General features: G+C 43.3%; 1 protein-coding gene across 3 annotated transcripts; it reads left to right on the forward strand.

The window, feature by feature from the left end:
- The first annotated feature begins 6,412 nt into the window (after nucleotides 1-6,412).
- C10H15orf61 (chromosome 10 C15orf61 homolog) lies at nucleotides 6,413-14,417 on the forward strand. 3 transcript variants are annotated; one of them, XM_043494530.1, is made up of 4 exons: nucleotides 6,413-6,829; nucleotides 9,807-9,961; nucleotides 10,100-10,110; nucleotides 10,202-10,621. In XM_043494530.1, exons 1-2 carry the CDS (start codon nucleotides 6,496-6,498, stop codon nucleotides 9,932-9,934), a joined length of 462 nt encoding a protein of 153 aa, XP_043350465.1. In that variant the 5' UTR covers nucleotides 6,413-6,495; the 3' UTR covers nucleotides 9,935-9,961; nucleotides 10,100-10,110; nucleotides 10,202-10,621. The 3 variants fall into 3 exon arrangements, with proteins under 3 accessions (XP_043350465.1, XP_038275316.1, XP_038275315.1); XM_038419388.2 differs by lacking the exons at nucleotides 10,100-10,110; nucleotides 10,202-10,621 and adding an exon at nucleotides 11,209-14,417; XM_038419387.2 differs by lacking the exons at nucleotides 10,100-10,110; nucleotides 10,202-10,621 and having other exon boundaries at nucleotides 9,807-10,026.
- The last annotated feature ends 1,304 nt before the right edge of the window (nucleotides 14,418-15,721 follow it).

Consider the following 15,721-nt stretch of genomic DNA (forward strand, 5'->3'; position numbering starts at 1 on the left):
CCTTATTGAACCTCATTAGATTTCTTTTGGCCCAATCCTCCAATTTGTCTAGGTCCTTCTGTATCCTATCCCTCCCCTCCAGCGTATCTACCACTCCTCCCAGTTTAGTATCATCCGCAAATTTGCTGAGAGTGCAATCCACACCATCCTCCAGATCATTTATGAAGATATTGAACAAAACGGGCCCCAGGACCGACCCCTGGGGCACTCCACTTGACACCGGCTGCCAACTAGACATGGAGCCATTGATCACTACCCGTTGAGCCCGACAATCTAGCCAGCTTTCTACCCACCTTATAGTGCATTCATCCAGCCCATACTTCCTTAACTTGCTGACAAGAATGCTGTGGGAGACCGTGTCAAAAGCTTTGCTAAAGTCAAGAAACAATACATCCACTGCTTTCCCTTCATCCACAGAACCAGTAATCTCATCATAAAAGGCGATTAGATTAGTCAGGCATGACCTTCCCTTGGTGAATCCATGCTGACTGTTCCTGATCACTTTCCTCTCCTCTAAGTGCTTCAGGATTGATTCTTTGAGGACCTGCTCCATGATTTTTCCAGGGACTGAGGTGAGGCTGACCGGCCTGTAGTTCCCAGGATCCTCCTTCTTCCCTTTTTTAAAGATGGGCACTACATTAGCCTTTTTCCAGTCATCCGGGACTTCCCCCGTTCGCCACGAGTTTTCAAAGATAATGGCCAAGGGCTCTGCAATCACAGCCGCCAATTCCCTCAGCACTCTCGGATGCAATTCGTCCGGCCCCATGGACTTGTGCACGTCCAGCTTTTCTAAATAGTCCCTAACCACCTCTATCTCTACAGAGGGCTGGCCATCTCTTCCCCATTTTGTGTTGCCCAGCACAGCAGTCTGGGAGCTGACCTTGTTAGTGAAAACAGAGGCAAAAAAAGCATTGAGTACATTAGCTTTTTCCTCATCCTCTGTCACTAGCTTGCCTCCCTCATTCAGTAAGGGGCCCACACTTTCCTTGGCTTTCTTCTTGTTGCCAACATACCTGAAGAAACCCTTCTTGTTACTCTTGACATCTCTTGCTAGCTGCAGCTCCAGGTGCGATTTGGCCCTCCTGATATCTTTCCTACATGCCCGAGCAATATTTTTATACTCTTCCCTGGTCATATGTCCAACCTTCCACTTCTTGTAAGCTTCTTTTTTATGTTTAAGATCCGCTAGGATTTCACCATTAAGCCAAGTTGGTCGCCTGCCATATTTACTATTCTTTCGACTCATCGGGATGGTTTGTCCCTGTAACCTCAACAGGGATTCCTTGAAATACAGCCAGCTCTCCTGGACTCCCTTCCCTTTCATGTTAGTCCCCCAGGGGATCCTGGCCATCTGTTCCCTGAGGGAGTCAAAGTCTGCTTTCCTGAAGTCCAGGGTCCGTATCCTGCTGCTTACCTTTCTTCCCTGCGTCAGGATCCTGAACTCAACCAACTCATGGTCACTGCCTCCCAGATTCCCATCCACTTTTGCTTCCCCCACTAATTCTACCCGGTTTGTGAGCAGCAGGTCAAGAAAAGCGCTCCCCCTAGTTGGCTCCCCTAGCACTTGCACCAGGAAATTGTCCCCTACGCTTTCCAAAAACTTCCTGGATTGTCTATGCACCGCTGTATTGCTCTCCCAGCAGATATCAGGAAAATTAAAGTCACCCATGAGAATCAGGGCATGCGATCTAGTAGCTTCCGTGAGTTGCCGGAAGAAAGCCTCATCCACCTCATCCCCCTGGTCCGGTGGTCTATAGCAGACTCCCACCATGACATCACTCTTGTTGCACACACTTCTAAACTTAATCCAGAGACACTTAGGTTTTTCCACAGTTTCGTACCGGAGCTCTGAGCAGTCATACTGCTCCCTTACATACAGTGCTACTCCCCCACCTTTTCTGCCCTGCCTGTCCTTCCTGAACAGTTTATAACCATCCATGACTGTACTCCAGTCATGTGAGTTATCCCACCAAGTCTCTGTTATTCCAATCACGTCATAATTCCTTGACATCACCAGGACCTCCAGTTCTCCCTGCTTGTTTCCAAGGCTTTGTGCATTTGTATATAAGCACTTGAGATAACCTGTTGATCGCCCCTCATTCCCAGTATGAGGCAGGAGCCCTCCCCTCACAGACATTCCTGCCTGTGCTTCCTCCCGGTATCCCGCTTTCCCACTTACCTCAGGGCTTTGGTCTCCTTCCCCCGGTGAACCTAGTTTAAAGCCCTCCTCACTAGGTTAGCCAGCCTGCTGGCAAAGATGTTCTTCCCTCTCTTCGTAAGATGGAGCCCGTCTCTGCCCAGCAGTCCTCCTTCATGGAACACCATCCCATGGTCAAAGAATCCAAAGCCTTCTCTCCGACACCACCTGCGTAGCCATTCGTTGACCTCCACGATTCGACGGTCCCTACCCAGGCCTTTTCCTTCCACGGGGAGGATGGACGAGAACACCACTTGCGCCTCCAACTCCTTTATCCTTCTTCCCAGAGCCACGTAGTCCGCAGTGATCCGCTCAAGGTCATTCTTGGCAGTATCATTGGTGCCCACGTGGAGAAGCAGGAAGGGGTAGCGATCCGAGGGCTTGATGAGTCTCGGCAGTCTCTCCGTCACATCACGAATCTTAGCCCCTGGCAAGCAGCAGACTTCTCGGTTTTCCCGGTCAGGGCGGCAGATAGATGACTCAGTCCCCCGGAGGAGAGAGTCCCCGACCACCACCACCCGCCTTCTCCTCTTGGGAGTGGTGGTCGTGGAACCCCTAACCTCAGGACATCGCATCTCATGCCTCCCAACCAGCGGAGTCTCCTTCCGCTTTCTCCCCCCAGACCTATCATCTGGTCCACTCTCCGCATTGGTACCTGTGGAGAGAACATGAAAGCGGTTAGTTACCTGTGTCTGTGTTACTGGAACCCGGACATTCCGCTTACCTCTTCTGGAGGTCACATGTTGCCAAGCTTCTTCACTGGCCTCTTGGCTCCTCTGTGCAACCTGCTCTATATCTTTAGAGCTTTGTGCCCCTAGAAGGCTATCCTGAGTTTGGTCCAGAAAATCCTCAGTCTCTCGTATACAACGCAGGGTCGTTACCTGTTGCTCCAGACCTTCAATTTTCTCTTCCAATATGGAGACCAGCTTGCACTTTGTACAGACAAAGTCGCTTCTGTCCTGTGGAAGAAAGACAAACATGGCACATCCAGTGCAGGTCACAACAGCTGAACCCCCCCCTTCCATATCACCTACCTACTATGAGCTTCCTCAGAGACGTTGGCAAGATGTAAGCCTCACTGGGCTCACTCCAGGCGAACTCCCAGGCAAACTCCTGCTGTGAGCTGCTCTGCTGTCCCCGCTGGTTCGCTGCCGCTCAGCTGGTTCGCGAGGCTCCGGCTATTTTTAAACAGCCAGGCTTCCCTGACGCAAACACACAGACACCCTAATGCCCGCCCCCTGCAGGCTAGCAGCCAATCGGACACTCACTCAGGCTCCCTCCCAGCAAACACACGCTCGGATACTTCCTCAGCAAGCAAACACACACACTCGGATACTTACCAGTCCCAGGCAAACTCCTGCTGTGAGCTGCTCTGCTGTCCCCGCTGCTCCGCTGGTTCGCTGCCGCTCAGCTGGTTCGCGAGGCTCTGGCTATTTTTAAACAGCCAGGCTTCCCTGACGCAAACACACAGACACCCTAATGCCATCTTCCATCTTCACCCCAAAGACTCTTTGAGAAGTGGCATGTCACATTTCAAGAGGCGGTTTTGGAACAGCAATGATATAAAAGCACAGTGCACTCCAAAAAAATAGAGACCTCAATACATAAAGCATAAACTGTCCAGCCAACATTTAGTATGCAGCAGCACTGCTGTCAGAGTGGTTTGTTCTTTCTAATTGAATGATGTTCAGATGGATGCCTAAAAATACTCAACTTTTTATCATAAGCTCATCTTAAATAAATACATACATACATACCAAGCCACGATCCTTTGCATTGGTGAAGGGTCTGAGATGCTTTGCTGGTCTTATGAAAATGCAGGTGCTTCTCTCCCTCCATTTGTAGTATACAGTGTGAACACACACATATGGATATCAATTCATTCACTGGTTTAATGAGAGGCTACACTTAAAAGGCTGTAGGATTATTTTGTTCCTCTCCAGGCATTTTTACAAGGAAGAGCAAATGTAGGCATTTAAGTTAATTAGTGCAAAATATCTTGAAACTCCAAACTAATATAGTTTAAAAATTAGAAGCAATTATTTTCAAATACATTCAATAGATTTCAGTCCAGCATAAATTTAAAATGTAAACACCGACTGACCGTGAACTGTAATAGCACAAATAGTGCTGTTGGATTCAGAGTAGCAGCCGTGTTAGTCTGTATTCGCAAAAAGAAAAGGAGTACTTGTGGCACCTTAGAGACTAACAAATGTATTTGAGCATAAGCTTTCTTGAGCTACAGCTCACTTCATCGGATACATTAGTCCAATCCTCATTTCAATGAACCACAGCATTAGGTTCCACTTTCTTTTTATCCTGTCGTTGCTGCTAATAAAGAAAGATATTAAAGCGAACTATATGCTCTATTAATTATAGGAAGGTGAACTTGAGTCAAATTTGTTACTGACAATGATTAATAATTACTGGTTCTGCTACATAGTCATGTAGTGCATTACAGTAAATAAACATGGTACATTGTTGTATAGTAACTGATTAATTAGCACATTCATACTACACAGCTCAATGGTCTAAGATTGCTGAGTTTGAGATATTACTCATAATTATTAAAAGAAAAGAAATTTTTTCCCATTTCTCAGTTTACTCTTCTGAACAGTCATTTTTTCTCAAACAAAATATTTAATGGTTCAAAACCTTAGGTTTTGTTTAGATAAATCATATCACAGAATTTTTAGTTATGATTTTAAAATATTCCTCTTCCAAGAGCTTCAAAATATTTAACCCAATTTCAACCTCAGATGTTGCTTTCAAACATCACTAAATAATATCAGTGTGTTTATATAATATGGCCTAAATCAACTTTTTCCCTCACACTGAGGTTAATCTCTTTCATACTCCAATTGCAACACGTGCCAAGAAACCATGAAGTGGCCTCTTCAATGCGCAGAACATACTGAATAATAAAACATAACGATGATCGGCCCATTCAGGGTTCTTTTGTAAATGAACATTATGAATGCATTTTCTCAGTACTGTCTATTGATTTATCTGCCTTGAACAGGGAGGGAACAAAAGGCATGTCAGTGTGTCTAATTTCCATTTAGTTTCTGAAGTTATTTTTTGGCCACTTCCTACAGTAGTATCGCACAACAGCTCACGTCAGCAGCAGCGCAGATTGATTTTTCTGGAGTGGGATGTCTCAAGATCTCACCCTCCCACTTCCAGGGTTTCTAGCAGGGACCCTCACTTTCCTCACAAGGACTGTGCAGACTCAAGGACTCTCCCAGGTGACCTACCGTTATCTCTGCCCCCAGGGATCTCTAGAATCAGGAGATTCCACGATCTCCCCCAATAGCTCTAGGGGGACCGCTATCATCCCTTTCAGAGACCCCCTGTAATCAGGGACCTGCCGATCAGGGATCCCAGATGACCCCCAGGTTTCAGAGTAGCAGCCGTGTTAGTCTGTATTCGCAAAAAGAAAAGGAGTACTTGTGGCACCTTAGAGACTAACAAATTTATTAGAGCATAAGCTTTCGTGAGCTACAGCTCACTTCATCGGATGCATTTGGTGGAAAAAACAGAGGAGAGATTTATATACACACCTTACTCCTTTTCTTTTTGCAGATGACCCCCAGTATCTCTCTCAGGGACCCCAGGTGACCCCCAGTATCTCCCTCAGGGACCCTAATATCAGGAACTCCAGGTGACCCCAGTATCTCCCTCAGGGACACTAATATCAGGGACCACAGGTGACCCCCTGTATCTCCCTCAGGGACCCTAATATCAGGGACCCCAGGTGACCCCCCGTATCTCCCTCAGGGACCCTAATATCAGGAACCTCAGGTGACCCCCCGTATCTCCCTCAGGGACCCTAATATCAGGGACCCCAGGTGACCCCCCGTATCTCCCTCAGGGACCCTAATATCAGGGACCCCAGGTGACCCCCCGTATCTCCCTCAGGGACCCTAATATCAGGGCCCCAGGTAACCCCCCGTATCTCCCTCAGGGACCCTAATATCAGGGACCCCAGGTGATCCCCAGTATCCCTCTCAGGAACCCTCTTTATCAGGACCCCCAGGTGACCCCATTACCCCTTCACACAGCCCTGTAACCAGGGCGCCTGCCACGTGACACCTCCCTCAGGGACTCCCATTCTCCCCCCTCAGCCGAGCCACCCGCGCGCCCACCAGCCCCGGGAGCGAGCCGTGCCGTGCCATGCCACGCTGGCGGGCGCGCACGCACAGAGCCGGGTGCGCGCACGGCCGGGCACGCTGGGACGGCTGGGGGCGGAGCCGGGGCCGCGCGCGGGCCGGGCGCTGGGGGTCTCTGCCTGCAGCATGCTGCGCCTGCGGCAGCTGCACGAGGCGGCCCTGAGGCGGCTCCTCGCGCCCGCCGGCGGCGCCGCCCCCAAGCCCAAGGCCTCCGAGGTGCTGAGCCGGCACCTGCGGCAGCGGGGCCTGCCGCACTGGACCTCCTACTGCGTGAAGTACAGCGCCGTGCGCAACGACCAGTTCGGCCTCTCGCACTTCAACTGGCAGGCGGACGGCGCCAACTACCACGTCCTGCGCACGGGCTGCTTCCCCTTCATCAAGTACCACTGCTCGCGGGCCCCGCGCCGCGACCTGGCGCTGCAGAACGCCGCCTTCACCGCCCTCAAGCTCCTCAACGCGGGTGAGCCGGCCCCCGAGCCCCCCAGGGTGGCCAGTGGGCCTCCGCCAGCCCCCCGCAGCCCGCGCTTAGCCCTTGACCCCCCGCGGCCCTTGTCAGAGGCGGCGCCAGCCCCTGGGGGGGGGGCCCCAAGCAGGAATCTTTGGGCCCCCCCACCCCTAGAAACGCTGATGACGCTTCCACCAACCAGGCACTGCGGCACACAGCACGGCCCAATGCGCTTGTTAACAAGCCCAGGTTAAATAAGATGAATGATACTGGGGGGGTTAATCCTGAATCGGGGCCCGCCTTGAGCTGTGGGTCCCGCAGCAATTGCTTAGTCTTCCTGTGCCAGCGCGCCACTGGCTCCTGTCTAAGATCAGGGACCTGAAACTGCGCTGAGCTTAACCCTCATCAGGTCACCTCTACCTTGGTCCTTTGCAGCCCGGTAAACGATTGATCCCAGTAACTGATGGGTTTCCGTTTTTGTTTTTTAACATAAACTTGTTTAGTCCAAGTCTGGCCTTTTAACTATTGCTTAGGTAACAAGTTTTCAATACTACTTAAGCTAGCGTTTAAAATATCCAGGTGCTCATTCATTCTGCTTCTAAGGACCATTTCCTGCCTACTAAGTGACACCATCAGACTATCCAGAAAGATATTTGCACCCTACTTGATTTTAAGTATTTTAAAAACTATATTTGACACGTTTTAGCAGCTTTAACTTTTCTTTGTAAGGAGATGTTATCACTGAAAACAAATCATGGCACCCTATCGATTGAAGTAAAACACCATACCATCTGAAAATTTACCTATCGTATTACAAATAATTTCTAATATTACCAGGGGCCAAAATCTGCCCTCAGTTAAACTGCTGCTACTGCCATTGGCTTTACTGATGTCAACATGATTGCACAGACAGAAGAGAGCAGAATTGGGCTCTTGAAAATAAGTACTGGGTCTGCTGTTTATTACTTATTTGCACAGTACCTAGCACAATGAGACCCAAGCTGGTGGTGGTCTTCAGACACTACCACAGTATACACTTTTATTTATTATTTGTGCTACCATAATGCCTAGCGGCCCCAGTCATCAACCATGGCCTTATTATGCTTGACTCTGTACTAACACTGAATTAAAAAAAATTGTCGCTGCCCCACAGAGCTTCCAATCTAAGTATAAGGTGAGACAACAGTTCGATACCGTACAAAAAAACAATGAGACAATATTGGTCAGCATGATAGGCCGTGGTCTTAGCACATCAGCAACCTAATTGTTTAATAATAAGAAGTATTGGTATAACATTTGTTAGTGATTTACATGAAGAAGCAATCTATCCCCAAAACTTGTTTTAACACTGATTGGAACATAACATTCATCAATTACATTGTAATTTTTAAAAAAAATGTGCAGATAATAGACATTTAATATTTAAGTGTTGGTTGTTATGAGGATTGCAATCTTCCATATTAACAAATTTTATTGGTTTTGGCTCTGGCTGTTATCAGTAAACTGATTTATGCTACAATAATAACTTTGAAAATTTTACATAATTTGTATTAGACATGCTCTCTGAGTGTTATCTTTGAGTCTGTCCTCTCTCTGCCTCGATGCTTGGATCTACTGTCAAATCTTGTTGCTGTTTCCTCTACAATAGCACTAAGATTGCTCTGTCTGTCTAAGATAAGCTCTCTATCTGCACAGTCAAAACTCTTATCCAGGCCCTCCTCATCTCCTGTGTTGACTATAACAGCCCCCGCATGTCCTTTCAAAGCACTGTTGCTAAGACTGTCTTTCTGGTGCTCCAATCAGACTATCTTATCCCCTGCCGTGTTTGAGGGTTCAATTCAGTAAGGTACTGAAGCACATGCCTTACTTTAAGCATTGAATAGTCCCATTGAAGTCAGTTGGACTACTCGTATGCTTAAAATTAGGCACACGTATGCATAGGCACTGAATGAAGGGCCTGAGTCCATCTGCGGACTCCCTCTTTTTCACTGCATCCAGTACAACCACCTTCTTACATTTTAAGGCCCTTCTGAGCTTAGACCCTTACTACTTATCTACTTTGTATCTTACATATTACTATAATACAAATAATAAACAATAATAATTGCTAAGTATCAGAAGGATAGTCGTGTTAGTCTGGATCTGTAAAAGCGGCAAAGAGTCCTGTGGCACCTTAGACTAACAGACGAATTGGAGCATAAGCTTTCGTGGGTGAATACCTGCTTCGTCAGATGCATACCGACGAAGTGGGTGTTCACCCACGAAAGCTTATGCTCCAATACGTCTGTTAGTCTATAAGGTGCCACAGGACTCTTTGCCAATAATAATTGCTTTCCTCTTAAACATCTTCCTGGCATCTTCGATGCCAACAATGCCAAGCACCATCACTTCTTTATCCACTTCTCCCACAAACACATTCACATTTTCTGCCATCCCTTGTGCATGAGACACCCTTTCTTCATTGATCTATAAAGTAACTACCCTATTTCCCTTTAAGTCTTGCAAGTCCGCTACTGGGATTTCTTTGGGAAACTATGAACAGATAGCTATTAAGTAGAGACCAGGAGAGAGTTCTAATATCTATTTAAAAAAAAAAAATTTTAAAGACTAAATCTAGCTTTAAGGATAGCTAATTCACATAACCAAGTGTTTCATATCTCTTTTACCCTTATCTGCCTTCCTTCCAGTCCTTCTGTGTATTCCCCACTTACTACATCTTATTATAAATTAGGTCCTGATCCTGCCCTGAAAACTGTCAGGAGACATTCATGAGCATTGGAGTCTGCTCATGTGGTTCTCAGTGCATAATTGGGATCTACGGTTGTAAGCTCTTCAGTGCAGCGAATTGTCTTAGTACAGCCGCTTACACAGTGAGCCCCCTACTGTAATATTTATATTTTCCTTCATAGCCATTATTTTTAGACATCACTGTGTTAGTTTTAGTTCTCTTGGTTTGTAATGGTTGTATGTAACAAGTACTTCTCTTTTGTAGGCATCCCAACTTTATTATATGGAATTGGCTCCTGGTTTCTTGTTAGCGTCACAGAGACTGTCCACACAAGTTGTGGCCCAGTTACTATTTATTTTCTGAATAAAGAAGATGAAGGTGCCATGTACTGAAATTGTGCATTCAAGCACTCTCATTTGGTGGGTTTTCACAACTGTGGGTATTTATATATTCCTGCTGCTTTAAAATATAAACAACTTAAAAACAAACCTTTGTTTTCAGTGTGTTCCTTTTTAATGTGGTGGTGTCCTCAAAAGCCTTCATTGTCCTTTTTTCAGTTACAAAATATGTTCCTAAAAAGAAAAGGAGTACTTGTGGCACCTTAGAGACTAACAAATTTATTAGAGCATAAGCTTTCGTGAGCTACGGCTCACTTCATCGTTCCTGTTTCAGTAGAGGCATGAAATGAATATAGGAGTCAATGAAGATAAGATATTAGCAGCTTTGGAAAATGAATTGACTTTTCTACTGTCCTCAAAAGTCTTAGCTTTAAAGATAGTGATTGAAATGCCTATTGCTGAGAAGAATCTTCTGATTATTTTTTTAAAATCTCTTTATTTATATACATTGGATAGGTTATGATGTTTGTAATATAACCTGAAGGCAAGCAACACAATCTCCAAATATCTTACACATAATTGTAAATGATGAGAGTTTTAGACTCTGTGCGTAGGTGCTCAACAATATATAAATTGTCCTAGTACCTAATCAGAGTCTGAAGGAATCTGTAATAGCACCCTTCTTTTATACAGATGTATTGAAATGCTCTTTTAACCTCACAAATTAAAATCCACATTAACAGACTATGTAGTAGGTGTCAACTGAACATTCACATCTAAACATATTTTAAAAGTAAACATCTGAAAACTGGTTCCACCTTTTTCTTTCAATATCTGAATTCACAATTCTGTGCTTTCTTTGGCTATAGTTGATTTAATCTCTCACATCTAAAGCAGTCTAAAAGAAGCAGTTCCCCACACTGCTTTACAGGTCTGAGCAGATTGATCCCATTAATAGTGTTTATTGTGATCAGACCAAGAGTTGCTAAACACCACTATATCCTCAACACATGCTCTTGCAGAATTTTTTAAACCACTTAGCACGTGGTTGACAAGCCTCTGAAAAGTGACTCCTGCATTAACACAAATGGTAACACTTTGAATTCATAGTGTCCCATATCAGTAATAAAAGCAGATTTTTTTTCTGTGCATCTTTTTCTCAAGGGATCCACCAATAACCTTTTGTGAGATCAAACATACTAAGTAAAACATCTAGGTTTGCTCAAAATATCAAACATCAATTTTGGGCATAAAATAAACATCTGAAAAACTTACAGCATTGAGTTTTCTATAGTTGACACAAAACCTTACAGTTTTATCTTTCTTAGGTACTAGCACAATGGATGAGGTTTGGCCTGAGAGAGCCTTGAGGAGTTTACTGGTGCGGAACAGAGACTGGTATGGCTGGGAGCTGACAAGTCTGATCATCAGCAAAACTCATTCTTGTCGAGGTCAAGGGGTGGCACACAGTGGCTCACAGCTCTAGGTAGCCCCAGCAGCATGTTACAACATGCAAAAGACTTTTTTTAAAGGATAAAATCACTAATATGACCAATATAATTAACTGATGCAAAATACAACATACATACTCTTATTGCAAATTATTTGTAAGCAGTAAACTGTTTCATGCTTCATGAAGGAAATATGTCTGCTTGTCTAAAAGAAACACTAAATAAAACTTTAGTCAAAGGAGCACTTATTCCAGTGTATTTAGTACTGAAGAATATTCTTGACACAAGTTGAATAAATAGTTACATACAGCTTCATTAATAATAAAACTCACTATTAGCATTTTGCTAGAATAGCTAGAACTGATTTCCTCTGTAATGAGCAAAAGTTAAATAACTACAGCTCATAAGTTTGAAGTCAAATACTGCTCATTCATTGCAACTGATCTTGTCAATACTTTGCTGTAAAGGTTTGGTCTCAACATGAGGCTGATAAAATGGTTTTTAATTACCAGACTATAAATACAGCTTTTCATTGGAGTTGAACCTCCATTCACTGCAGCTTGTTTGATTTCTGATAATGTGTACTGCTGACTTTGCTTACCTGTTTTTCAATAAATGCAGGCAACGTGACTCCTTGCCCATACAGTGATGGGCAAGTCTCCTTAGAGAACATCTTTGACAAACTACCCTATTGATCACTGCAATTCTGTGCTGCTAGTAGCATTAAATAGAGACTTGATTTCTTGTTCAATGCTCTCACTGTGTAACAATTAAGCAAATGTAATATTTTCTTGTATTACATGAAAATCAATAGACCTCTTGCTCTTGTGGAGTTGATCATGGTGAAGAATGAACTGGAAGATGGCTGAGGGCAAAGTTCAAATATAATATCATTCATTGGATTCATTAAGACTTGTTGCGTAAGAGCTGTTGGAATACTTAGAGGAAAATATGCTATTCATAAAGGGTAGTGCTTTTGTTTACACAAATGTTTGAGACATTTAAGTAATGGTGAATCACTATTTTAATTTAATTTTAAACAAAGATTTATTCTTTAGTCATGGTCTGAGTTAAAAGTGAAAACACTGTTGAGGGACAAGCTATGTCCCAAGAGTGCTTCTCATCTGGAAAGGCTGGTGACCTTGGTGATAACTTTGGGTATGGTTCTAGGCCCAAAGAGGAACTTCAGAAGATCTCTTGTGCAGTCCTGCCTATGAAATGATCTTTGTAAGAGACTAGAAATCATAGAAACAGCAGGTAAGGATGGATGGATAATACTGAATTCTATGACGTCTTGGCATTGGGATCTTATCAAACCTTTACTTCATTGGGAAAACCATCAATTTAGGTACTTGTCTAGTTCCCATCACCATCAATTCTGGTTCTCCTTGCATCTAGGTCAGCTCCTACACAGACAATCATCTGAGAGGGAACCAGGGAGTTACATTTTAAGGCTTTGCAAATCCATGTGCCTGAAACATGGGGAGGGATCTCTGGGTTGTTTCCTGTAAGGGACCTTTGTAGTCCATAGGGCTAACTTGCCTTTATTATATTCACTGCCTTGCCTTCTTGTATAGAACTATATAGTGATTTTAATAATATTAGGCCCTGCTCTTGAGACAGGAACCTGTTAACCATCAAAGTGATAACTGGGAATTCTTAAGTAATCAATATAATTAATACATAATCTATAGATTGGGTTACATCTTAGGGACAAGGTGTGTCATCTAAAAGTGGGCATAGATGAATTCCTAGACTCTCTATACTGGTTGCTATCACTACCTATCCCTTTGGGAATATCCTGGTGTAGCAAACAGACTGGAAGATGCGTTGTATAGAAAGTGAAGACAAGTGAACTCATGAAATTGCTCATGACAGAGTCTGATGGCAACATGCAGATAAGCTTTTTTCAGGTCACTGATTTCAGAAGGTCTACTGAGAGTGAAATCTAGAGTCTCCACTCAGAATTTTGTCTTCCTCATCTATCTGTTTGAGCAATTGAAGTCTAAAGTGGCCCTAAGTCCTCCAAACCCTTTTTCCATACTATAGAGTGGTGAACATCTCTTGTCTTGAAAGACCAGTGAAATCTCTTTCGGGATAATTTGAAGTTTCTTGGCATCTCCTGATATTGGATAGGGCATGGAGAAAGGATGCAGAGTAGCCTGCTATTCCAGAGAATATGCAAGCTCCACTGTCTCCAGGATTTATCTGTCTAAAGTTGCCTGGGTCCATATGCATGAGAAGGGCAATATTGATATTGGTATTATGGCGGGGCCAGTGGATTGGGAATGCTATCTACTATGGGTCTGATCCAAAAACTCATTCAAGTAAATGGGTGTCTGTTGACTTCAATAGGCTATATAGATCAGCCCTGGAGAGCTAGAGGGTAGGGGGTTGAGCTCTAAATAATATCATGTGGAGAATATGGTTGCTGCATTCCTTCTTTCCCACGCGGTGGTGTTGGGCACTTGCTCGCTGTCCTGAAGGGTGCTCTAATGTTGAGTTCCATTTTGCTTCCTCTCCTTTTCAATGTATTTATGGGCCTGTGGGAAGGTTAGCGAGGAGGCACTGTGCTATTGTGATTTTAGTATGCTGATGACACAGAGTACTATATTTCATCCAACCCAGTAAGTGTTGTCAAATGTTTTACCTAGTGTGTGGTTGAGATTGGAGCATAGATGAATTAGCTGGTTGAAACCCAGTCCAGACAGAGGGGATGATGGTAAATTGGAGGCAGCACCTAGAAGATGTGGTGAGGATAATAGCTGACCCTCTTAAGAGTGAGTGACCTCCATTTGTTAGTTTGCAGTTTGGGGGTATTAGAAGATCCTAAGTTGCTGTTAGAAAGGCATGTAGCAGTAGTTTGTAGGGAGGCCTTTTTTATGTGGATCTGGCTAGGGTTTGACTTAATCTTTGGTTAATTATTTTTTGATTAGGGAGCAAATGGAGATGCTTTACTTTTTTATGTGACAGGTTTCAGAGTAGCAGCCATGTTAGTCTGTATTCGCAAAAAGAAAAGGAGTACTTGTGGCACCTTAGAGACTAACAAATTTATTTGAGCATAAGCTTTCGTGAGCTACAGCTCACTTCATCGGAATCATTCAGTGGCTTATGCTCAAATAAATTTGTTAGTCTCTAAGGTGCCACAAGTGCTCCTTTTCTTTTTTTTTTTTTCTTTTTTTTAATGTGACTATTTTTAATTGACAGGCTCCTTTTGTACCTAAATTCTATATGTACACACATACATATGTTTATATACTAATACTTTGTCACAGATGATTAAAATACAAAATTACCCTTCAACTTTCTGCTGACTTGGTCTGCTCTGTTCTCATTTGAAACAAGTACAGTCTGCCTTGTAACTCTTGCTTTAATTATCTCTTCACTGAATACAAGGATGATGTTTAAATGATTGAGATGACATAAGAAGGAAAGGAGCTTTGTTTCACCTCACTTAACAACTAATGCAGATAACTGAAACCTTACTCTAAACCCAATAGATCAGGTAGCTACTTTTTTCAGCACTAGCCTTTTAAACAGTAATGACTACTGGGGGCATCTTAACCTAAATGAGTGCTTAGCATTACATCTTACCTGGGTCAACAGTCTAGGGTATCAGAGTTAAACTGTGTTACTGTAAATTAATGGAAAATGTAACTGCACTTTGCTGAAAGATCAATGTCCAATAAAGGCTGCACAATCAAATCTTGTTGCAATGATTGAGGTCCTTAATTGCCTTCAAAGATAAGGTGGTAATCAACATAGGTTTAACTGATCTTTTTTACTAGTTCAATTACATGCTAATGACTAGTGCCAAGTCAGAATCTTTAACTACTTATACTTATTAAATCTTATGTTAGTAATGAAAAATTACATAAGCCACACAATCAATAAAGCACAAGTCTTAATTACTATATTTCACTTTTATACCTTTTGTGTGTTTGACAAATTTGTTTCACTAGAGATTTCTCACAAATAAGAGGTATTAATAATAGAGACTATATTCCTTGGAGTACTGTTTACTAATCCAAATTGCTAAATCTTAGATGTTTTGTGTATTTGTTTTAATAGAAACTTCTTAGCTAAATATCCAGTAAAGCAAACTTCTAATCTTCTAGGCATCTTACTGTATATAAAGATCAGCTTCTGTATCTGATGGCAGCTCCTTTTACTGCTGGATCTAAAGATATCTGTAACCTGCAGGCTGTCAGTTAGAGACATTATTAAGTTGAAATCCATCATTTTTTGTAAATAAAATGTTAACAGTAGGTTTGTATATTGCACCTGCCCCAAGTCTCCTTGCTAATTTTGTGGGCAATTAATAACATTTTCTATTTTCTTGAAAATATTTTGTTCTTCCCTCATTGCTGAAATGGAAAAACTCACACCA

The sequence above is a fragment of the Dermochelys coriacea genome, chromosome 10, assembly GCF_009764565.3.
Source record: "Dermochelys coriacea isolate rDerCor1 chromosome 10, rDerCor1.pri.v4, whole genome shotgun sequence".
In the NCBI taxonomy this organism is placed as follows: domain Eukaryota; kingdom Metazoa; phylum Chordata; order Testudines; family Dermochelyidae; genus Dermochelys; species Dermochelys coriacea.